This window comes from Sorex fumeus, unplaced genomic scaffold (assembly GCF_029834395.1).
Source record: "Sorex fumeus unplaced genomic scaffold, SorFum_2.1 ptg000024l, whole genome shotgun sequence".
Lineage (NCBI taxonomy): Eukaryota > Metazoa > Chordata > Mammalia > Eulipotyphla > Soricidae > Sorex > Sorex fumeus.
Genome location: NW_026606081.1, coordinates 12782501 through 12793454, shown reverse-complemented (window position 1 = coordinate 12793454; position 10954 = coordinate 12782501). Strand labels below are relative to the sequence as shown.

At 33.0% G+C, this 10954-nt stretch overlaps 1 protein-coding gene across 1 annotated transcript in view; it reads right to left on the bottom strand.

Annotated features, from left to right (window-relative positions):
• Positions 1–5783: 5783 nt before the first annotated feature.
• The window catches only part of SGCZ (sarcoglycan zeta), a 1114038-nt gene continuing 1108867 nt past the window's right edge, over positions 5784–10954 (bottom strand). Inside the window, exon 9 of the mRNA XM_056114214.1 lies at positions 5784–6549. Coding sequence (XP_055970189.1) covers positions 6358–6549 — 192 coding nt within the window. The 3' untranslated portion in view covers positions 5784–6357. The remainder of the gene's footprint in view (positions 6550–10954) is intronic.

Below are 10954 nucleotides of genomic sequence, written 5' to 3'. Positions count from 1 at the left end.
AAAAAAGAAACCTTAACAAACAAAAGGCCCTCCCGTTGATCGTCGATTTGCTCGAGCGGGCCCAGTAACGTCTCCATTGGAGACTTTGTTGTTACTGTGTCTGGCATATCGAATACTCTCGGTAGCTTGCCGGGCTCTCCGAGAGGGGCGGAGGAATCGAACTCGGGTCGGCCATGTTGGCCGCTTGTAAGGCGAACGCCCTACCCACTGTGCTATCGCTCCAGCCCAAAACAAAACAAAAATGGTAGATATTTTGAAAATAAAGAACAAACTACAAAAGAATATTGTTTCCTGGAATCTATGGGAAATAATGGCACTTTTAATACATATGGTATGCAACATGTTAGATTTGTAATTATATTTCTGAATTTTAATAAATCCATGTCATTTTCTTAAACTATACTGAATCTTGGTATATTGAAGGTAACAAATAAATGAATAAAAAAGCAACATCACATTAATAAAAACCATTAGTATGTGTATTTATTTACTGTAGTATATGGATGTATATTTATGTGGTGATATATTTATTATATTTATGTATATATAGACTTTTGTTTAAGGAAATAGCTATTTGTTCAGTATTATCACCAAAGTCAAACCATAGAAATATCAGAGGGATAAATCATTAACTAATTATCTAATAAAATGTGGAGACCATGAATTTAAATCAATTGGCATTTTTTAGTTTAATCGGCCATATATTTAGAGGAACAATATGTTCAATTTTTCTTAAGAAAAATATCTTTATCAAGTATAATAAATTAAAATTTTAAAAGCATAAGTTTTAAAAGCATACATAGCATAGAATTTATAGTTAAAATGCATTAGAAAAAGGTCTCTATTCACTAATAATATTCATTCCCTCTTTTAGTTTTTTCTTAGTTAAATAAAGGGGGAAAAAAGGATAGCATAGAGTTTTAAACCTCTTCATTTTGACTACCACATTTAATCATGGTTACACAATAGCACCAAAATTAGGACAAAATACAAGAATTACAGAAGAGATCTTAAATTATATGAGCTCATTGCATGCTTCAAAGTTCTTATTCTCTGAGAAAAAAAGTTTCACTACCAAACTTTGCTGCATTTTTCTCCCCAAAGAAATATAACCCAATATACCCCAAACTAAACAAAAGATACAATAGACTGGTTTTTTTTGAATATATATCTTATCTACAGTTTGTGGAACAGATAGTCCATTTAAATAGAAAAAGATTGATTTTACATAAAGCAAGAGAGTACAAAAGCACAGCTTTTGTTCTTTTGGTAATATTGCAATTTTACAAACATATTGCATAGTATGTGTAAGAAAATAGTTCCATTTTTTTATATATCTATATATACAAGAAAACATTAACATGAAAATTACAAAAGAAAATAAATGAGTAGTGGACCTGGTTTAAAGAATTTATAAATAACGAGACACTCGAACTTACATATTTCCAATGTTAGTGAATGTCCTTGTACATCTTTAACCCTGTTTGGATTTTATTTATAAATAGTCAAACAAATGAGATATTAAGACTGCAAAAACAAAAAAAGAGAATCACAGTTCATTATACCTCATTTCCTGTAAATGTTTCCACTGATTTTCTCAAAGCATGGTCATTTCAATCAACACCTAAAAAAATAGCCCTCTAGTTCTAAAAGTGCTTCAAATTAATTACTTTTTCAAATAATTTTTAGCAATCAACAAAGTTTAAACTCAGCTGAGAAAATCTGTTTTGGGCCCATTTGGGGATATAATTACATATTGGTTTATGAATATCAAAGAGTTTATTATGCAAGTATAATAGGTAAATGGACTATATTAACAGATATTTCCTTCTCAAATACAGCATTTATTAATGATCTGTAGCTCAGAATAACTGCAAGAAAGATGTTTACTACCTCATGTTGCAATTATAAGCCCTCCTATTTATTTGAATAAATTAGTAGAAGCAGTAGTGTTGAGGAGTTAAATACATTAGAAATCCCAGTCTTTGGTCTTTAACATTTAGACAACTAGCAAACTATCAAATGAAACAATATGGATGACAGTGTTCAATGGATATTCCTTAGTTTATGATAATTTTAAAAGAATAAAATAGAATATTATTTATTTTGTGATATTTTCCAATATTTATTACTATAATATATACTAGTACAAGAGAAAATAATTTCTCCAAATATCTTTAATAAGGTCACATAAGCAATTCTAATTGGATCAAAGCTATAGGAAGAATTACATGGTAAGACCTCATTCATATAAAATTCAAAGGTGGGTTTGAATGTGATTGGTGTATAGAAAATTTGGCCATTAAGTATATTAAACTAGTTTAATAATTTAATATTATTTTCATGTTATCTGCTATAAAATATAGCACTAAATGCATTAAGAGCTCTCCAGTCCTCAATTACTGCCTTATACATGCTTTATACCATATTACTATGACAGAATTCCTTAGTATTTTTACTGTAACAAATGCTAGTCTTATAATATGAGGCACTGACCAATAGAGAGGTTCAGATAGAATATGTATAAATATTGAATACTACAGCATGAAATAATAAATTTAGCTGTTCACCTTTCTGATCAAATTATATTCTCTTCAAAATAATAATGCTACTGTGTTTGACAGTGATAAATAACATTGAATGGTAAGTAGATTACTAATATTTGTAAATAATCTTATAATTTCCTAATAATCTATTTACTAGAAATATATTAACTTTCTTTGTAAATGGCAATCATATTACTAAAGATTATGAACAAAGCATGATTTATTCAAAGAACCAATGTCAAATGGTAAGATAAGAACCGGAAAAGGAGTATAGAAAAGGGTATTGGAAGACGGATGATGAAAAGATGGCATTTCAACATTTTAAAGTAGCATTAGAAGGCATTGGAGGAGGTAAAAAAATGTTTTGCTAAGTTTACTTTTAAATATAGTTTGCTGAGTCTTTTTTTTTTAAGCAAGTCAATAGAATGTAAGAGTCAAAAGTAACCAAGGTATTCTTCATTTGACGTGATTCTCTCATAGATAAGTAAATAGTAGTCAAGATATTTATAAGTTCTAAGGATCACATGAAGAGGTAAGGGCAAAACCAGAAATTGAATTTATGTTTTTATTTTTAAAAATATGGGGTAATTTAATAAAATATTCAGAATAAAGATCATAAAGCTTTCTTGAATCTTAGATAAATGATCATGAAATTATAAAGTTTGTGAATAATAAGGTGGAAATAAACTAAGATATAGGGTAGAAATGTTGAGGAAAAGAACTAGAACCAGGAGATTTGTAATTGTAGATTTTATAAATGTGTTTTAAAATATATTTTGTGAGAGAAAAGATTACATCCCATTTGCTTTGCTCTTTTTGATCCAGTAAAGCTAAAACCAAATATTTCTCAATTTATCCATACTTACTTAAGAAATGGAATGATAGAACTTGTCCTCTTCTTTCTCTACCTTTCATGAGAATCTGCCTTGTTTATTTACTTTATTTCTCTTCTTACCTTTAAATGTATAACTTATCATCTATGCTTTTCTGATTTTGATTTAGAAAAATTGAAATTTGTAATATCTAGGCAATTTGATGTGAACTGTACCTATGTAGAATATAGTTATATTTTAAGAACATTTTTCTTAAAAAACAGATAATGACTTAGATGGGACAGTCTGCAAAAAAGGGAACTCTACTATTAGAGAAACATGACTTCTTTTCTGAGGATGAAGGGCTTTTTGGAGAAATGTCATGTGATTTTAATAGACTTCAGAGGAAGAATCTGACTTGATATTTAGATTCTAAAGAATCTACAATAAATACTGAAATACTTTTAAAGTACTATTTAGTATTGGGTAGAAAGCCTGTTGAAAATCATTATTTTTTCACTAAATACAACAAGTTTTTTCATCATCTAGATATATTCTAGATTCAACTTATTTGTTTTGAATTGTGTTTATAACATTTCAGTAAAATTTTAGATACAAACTTTGACATCCCTTACTGTAATTAGATTTTTACTTTTCTCATCACTCTTTCCATCTTTTCTCTTCTTGTAACATGCAATTTAAATTTTCAGTGGCCTCTTCCACCTCTTATAATATTTGCTCTTGGAATTAAAACATGTTAGAGCTGGGAAGAACCTCAAGAGACCATTTAATCTAATACTTTTCTTGTAAATTTGAGTAAACTGAAACCTGGAGAGATTCCCAGAATGCCTAAATCAGCTCACTGATTAGTAGAAGACAGAGAAGACATAAGAAACAGAGCTAATTACTAATCAAAAGAATTGTTCCCATTTGATTATGAAAATTCTAATTGTTTTAATTTAGAAATGTTTAGAACTTGAATATGTCTCAAATTAGTACATAGTGTTTTCTTAAAAGTCCATAATACAGAGAATAGCACCCATTTCTTAAAATTTTGTGTATTCTAACTTGTTTATTTTACAAAAACCAATATAAGAATTTCTCTCATTAAATTAAAATGCTTTAACTTAGATATATAAAGCATGTTACATGAATTTTTAATAAACAGCAATTCTTAGTCCAATATTGATTTAAAGATTTATGTAATAACTTCAAACATAGGTCAAGTTCTATTTTGAAGATAATGAAGCTGAACTAGTTTATTGATTCTTCAGCTGAATACTGAATGCATTTAGTGAAATGAAGCTTTGTAAATCATTTCATAGGTTATTCAAACAATATAGCAGGGAAAATGCTTCACTCTGTTCCTTCTATTACCTAAATTTTCCTGCTTTCATTTATCAAATTGTCCCATGAGTTACATTTCCCTTTACCCTGTGCTATAGGAACTTCAACTCCTAAGATTCTATAGGATTAGACCCACAAAATAAAGCTTCCACACACTCACAAGAGTGTGCACAGGGAGAAAAAGAATGAATGACATGAAAATTACAGACTTACCTTATAGTAATCAAGTCATCTTCCCATTATAGGATCTATTAAATACAGTTTTACATTCCTGGATTCTGTAAGTTTCAAGAATTCAAGTTAAGGAGTGTTGTGATGAGAAATCTACAGTATACTGGATTATTTATTAGGAGCTAATTTTTATATATATAAGTGGTAGGAAATGGAGGGAACTATGATTTTTGCTGCTGGGGTACTTTAACATTATAATCAAATAACTAAATATTAATAACTGATGGAAGTGTAACTAAAATCATTAAAATACATATCCAATAGAGAAAAACACATTTTCAACATATTTGTTAATATTTATATTTTTCACTTTTAACCATGATTTTTAATTTGATATCTAATCACCTTAAATCTTAATATGCAATAAAACACATAAATATATTTCTGAAGATGATATTCCAATGGAAAGTGAATTCATTCTCGGTATTATGCATCACATTAGTATTTATTTATTAAGAGGATGTTCGAATTTTAGCAGTCAGAGTAAAGAATAAAGTGAATGAAAGAAACAAAAATTGGACTATTAGAACCTAAATGTAAAGAATAGCATGTGGAATTAAAAATAAAAAATCTATGGATTCCGCATCATCAGTATGTCCCTCTTGGTCCTACCTTATATTGCAGTAATTAGATGTTTTGTTAAAAGCAAATACATCACATGCAATAGCCAAGTAAATACTATATAAGGCCATTCAGATCTGACAAATGACAGTATAATGGCATTTTGTTAATTCTGTAAAGATAATATTGCTGAGTGCTTTCAAAATTACCTAATGTACAAAATTCTAGACTTAGTAGACAAAGAGTAACAACACATTGGAATTAAAGAAACAAATAAAACTCAGGGTGGAATTCTGTTTTGTTTTGTTTTGTTTTGTTAAAAACCATGTATTGAATTTAATTTTTAGTAAAGCAAGCATTACATAATGCTTCAAAAATTTAAAATTCGGGGATAAAAGTTTACATCCAAAAAGATGAATGGAAAATTGTGCTTTCAGACTGTAGAATTAGTTTTCTTACAGAGTTAACCATTTCATCTTGCCATTGGATACTGGGATTTTTACCTATGTAATGTATATATGTGCAGTTCAAATCCAGGTCCTGCAAAAATCTAAAACTGTGTGCTTCACTTCATGTAGCAAAGGCACCTATGTTATTCTCCCTTTCGAGCAAGAGTTATGATCCAGTTTTCCTGCTGAAGATGATCTTTCCACTGCTCTGTCATTCACGCGCTCTGTCTTAAGGAGTACAGTATATTACAAGAGAAGAAGTGGCGATGGATCCCTGCTTACACTTGGAAAAAGTTGCTCCGTGGACCATTTGAAGAAGCTCTGGACTGATCACAAGGGAAACCGAGCAGAACTGTGAAGCAGACGGACAGTAACAAAAGGCTATTCTGGTGTGAGGAGAAATCAGTCGCTTCAGTTCCATAGGCATATGTTGCTACTGGACTGACAAGTGGAACCTACCCCTGCTGGAGAAAGGTAAAGTTTGCCATTGGGGCAGATGCACAGTTCGTACACTGTCTGTCGAGAATTTGAGGAGCTGGATGAAGATGAAAAGGAGCCAGTTGGTAGATTTCCCAGCCGGATTGTATCCGCATTCAAAAATATCTAGGGGGAAAGAAATTGCATTTTAATTCATCTTAGCATACTACATTCCCCAGTGTTTTACAGCGTAAACTAATAAGGAAGACTACAAAAACAGTCCTATTGGTTTAGCTGTCATGCTATATTGAACAAACAAATTACATCCTATGATATAGCTCGGAAGCTCTGCAGCTATCTTCTCCTTTGAGAAATGGCGCATTTCAACAGAGAATCCTCCATTAAGCAAGCAATGTTGTACAATCGGCTGAAGGGTCCAAGCCTTTATCCAAACACCACAATTAAATGATTTTGACAGACCCTTTCAATTTTAATTTTAAACTATGCCTCATTTAGAGAAAATACAAAGAAACAAGGATGTTCATCGTGAGGATGTTCACCAGCAACTGATAACAATTAAGACTTTCTGACTTTAATATTTTAATAAGGTAAAAATAAAATCAGTTCCCTTTGGGAGAAGAGTATCAAGCTGAACAATTAACACCCGTTTTTCTGAATCATTCAACTTACACAATTACTTCATTTACTCCAAATCATGGACTCATAACTCAGAGGGGCAGTCATAATATAGTTTTGACATGCATGAGAACATTTAGAAAAATTAAAAATTGGTGGCCATGGAAATAGCTCAGAAGGGTGGAGTGCATGCTTTACATGCAGAAGGGCTGTATTTGATCTCCAGTACCACACAGTTCCCTGGGAACTTTGCAGGAGTAACCCTGGAGCATTGAGCTGAGATTAGTTAGCATGCCCATCCCCAATGCAAGAGGGTGTGGCTTCCAAACCCAAACCTCAAATCAAATGGATCATGAATTTCAATGTGAAAAGAAAAAGAAGAAATTGGATCATGAATTTCAATGTGTAAAGAAAAAGAAGGACCTCACTCAACTTCTTGATTCTGTCCTATGCAGCTCATTAGCTATGCCTAGCAGCTTCTTCACATTGATAGGCAAACAGGAAACTTCTGCAAATTTTTCCATGTCCTATTTATTTCCAAGTCCTATTTATGTCTTACTGCTTCAGCCATAGTCTCCTAATTCCTTCCCATTACTATTTCTCAATTATAACACCAAGAGAACTAGTTCTTAGTCAGTTTCATAATTGCTACAGTGAAATTTCAAGAAAGACAAATCAAATATTTGTTATTTCAGGGATGAAAACTCTCTAATAGCCTCCCATCACTTAAAAAAAATAAAACAATCTTTATTTCTACCATGTCCCACAAACCCTCAATGATCTAGTCTTTCTAATATCATTTTATAAAATTGTCCTTCCTCCAGTTTTTGCATTTTTCTTCTTCAAGCATAGCAAAAAAACTCTGTTGTTGGGATTTTTTTATTTGCCATTTCTTTAACCTAAAGTAATTGTCTATAAACAATTATTGAGGTGGTTAGAGATTAGGATGAAATGAAGATGTCTACTACTCACATTTTAAAAATTAAATTTCTTAAGTTTCTGAAACATAGGAATCAAATTGCATACTGTCAAAAAGCTGCAAATTATTCAAACATCATGGGAATGTACTGTAGCACTGTCCTCCCATTGTTCATCTATTTGCTCAAGTGGGCACCAATAATGTCTCCATTGTGAGACTCGTTACCATTTTTGGCATATCAAAATCTACATGCGTAGCTTGCCAGGCTCTGCCATGCGGATGGGATACTCTTGGTAGTTTGCTGGGCTCTCCAAGAGGGATGGAGGAATTGAAACTGGGTTGGCCACTTGCAAGGCAAATGCCCCACCAGCTGTGCTAACACTCTGCCCATGGGAATGTACATTTTTTTAATTTAATTCTTAAATTTTTGTTCATTATCTCTAATTAAAGATTACCTTTATCAAAAAGAGTTTTATCTAACCTACTAACTCATAGCACTGTAGCACTGTCCTCGCATTATTCATTAATTTGCTCAAGCAGGCCCAGTAATGTCTCCATTGTGAGACTTGTTGTTACTGTGTTTGGCATATCAAATACTTCACAGGTAGCTTGCTAGGCTTTGCTGTGCGGGCAAGATACTCTCAGTAGCTTGCTGGGCTCTCCGAGAGGGGTGGAAGAATCAAACTTAGTTGGCCAAGTTTGCCGCGTGCAAGGCAAATGCCCTACCTGCCGTGGTATCACTCCAGCCCATTAACTCAAAATTTAATTAATATAATAGTTTTGTATCATTATCATTTACTTTATAATAAAACCTGTAATTGAACATATCAATACATTAGTTATGTATGATAATATTAATAATACATGTAACTTTTAATATAATTGATATATTGATACTGAAATTAGTCCATTTAGCTCTCCTTATGATTTTTTTTTCTGCAGTAGCAATCCATAACATTGTATTAGGTATATGTTTGTTTGCTGACTGTTTTACTTACTTCTAAGCAGAGTTATGCAGGCATGGTATGCCTTTGGATCATGGGTATAGTACAATTCACAGATTTGTGCCAGTGAATGTAATATTATGCTCTTTCTTCACCTCAGCCATTTCTCTTCCTTCTAAGATACAAATGTTTGTGTCCATAGGAGCCCAGTTCAGCTGCTTCATCTTCTTTGGACTTAGGCTGCTGCACCACGATGGAAATATTTTTTCATTTGGTCCCTCCATGGCAGTTATCTATGCCCTAATTTACTGATCACTTTTTATGATACTTTAGAATCATACTTGCATTTCTCCCTAAAAGCATATTTTTCTGAAAGGTAGAATCTCATCATAACTTTTTTTTAAATAACTTCACAGCATTTGACTTTTCACATACAAATTCCATTATAATAAAGGCAATTTTTCAAATGAAGAAATTAAAAATGATGGCATTTACCAATGGAGTTCAAAGTTAAGAATGGATATTAACCTGTATTTGCTTCTGGAAAAAAAATGACAGAAAAGCAATGAGGGAAAAAAAAACGTTGTTGTAATTATTTTTTCTAATATAAAAGTTAAGAATTCATGAAACTAAGGAAGAGAAAATGACTATGTTTTGGGCTTATAGGAATTAGGCATCATTATTTCTATCTCTGTGTGTTAGTGCCATGAACATAAATTATCATATTACTAAATATAACACATTCTGGACACTCACTTCTCAAAGAGCACTAGGGAGAACTCCTTTACTAATTAAGTTTGAAAGAAGAAATAGGCTTATATAACCCTTGCTCTTTTCTGCAATTCCTTTTTTTGAAGGGTGGGTGAAAAGAGGCAGGGTTTCAAGCCCCACTTGGCATTAGGGCTTACTTCTAGTTCTGTGATCAGGAATAATTCCTGGCAGTTCTTTAGACACCATGTCTGGGATTGTAAGTGGGGTTAATCGAATGCAAGGCAAGAACACTACTTCCAGTATGTTCTCTAACCCCTGCCCCCCCCCGCCGCACTTCTTTCACAGGAACTAGTAACTTGCAGAAAGTAGGTGTTATTAAGGTCTTCACAAATACTGAAAACCTAGCAGGGGTGAACTCTAGGATTGTGAGGGTCTATATCTGCAGATTTAGAGATAAGTTCACTGCTTATAATTATTAGCTGATTAGCTGAAGCGTTTTTGTTTTTATCCTGGAAACCTGGAAATATAGATTAAAAAGTTGGAACAAAAATCTAAAAAGCATACGGATCAGGATTCTCCTGCAGGATTTCGAGAAGAAATATTAGGTATAATGAGTGATTTGGCAGTAAGCAGAAATGGATCATTGTAACTGTCCTCCCATTGTTCATTGATTTGCTCAAGCGTGACCAGTAACGTCTCCATTGTGACAATTGTTACTGCGCTTGGCAGATCAAATATGTCATGAGGAGCTTGACAGGCTTTGCTGTGCGAGCGAGATATTCTCAGTAGCTTGCTGGACTCTCAGAGAGGGCCGGAGGAATTGAACTCAGGTCGGCATGTTTGCCGTTTGCAAGGCAAATGCCCTACCCGCTGTGCTATAGCTCCAGCCCAGTAAGCAGAAAAATAAATATTATTTTGTAGGAATACACAGATGTGCTAAAAACATGCCATACCTTACGGTGTTTTGTTTCTCTGATTGTTGCTGTTTTGATGCCATTGATGGAACTCAGGGCCCCTGACATACAGAGCTACACACCGGACCTAGACTGATGGTTTACATAGTAATGGAATTACCTTTCCTTCAGTTTGTACTGGTTTAGCCTGAGTGACAGTAGAAAGTGGTCAGGTGGAACATGTAGGTGAAAGCCACAGAAAGCAAAGCACAGCTGTGGAGTCCTTGTTGACTAAGTAAGCCTTGGAGAATGTGGGGCTTAGGGGATGTAGCTGTATGGTGGGTATTCTCCAGAAACTTCTATCTACTAAAGAATTTTTTTCTGGACAGCATTTAGCTACATGCCAATACCTCCCCAAACTTCTCATTTCCAACTTGATTTATAGTCTCATCTTAAAGATGAGGCTGTCACTGTCACTGTCGTCCCTT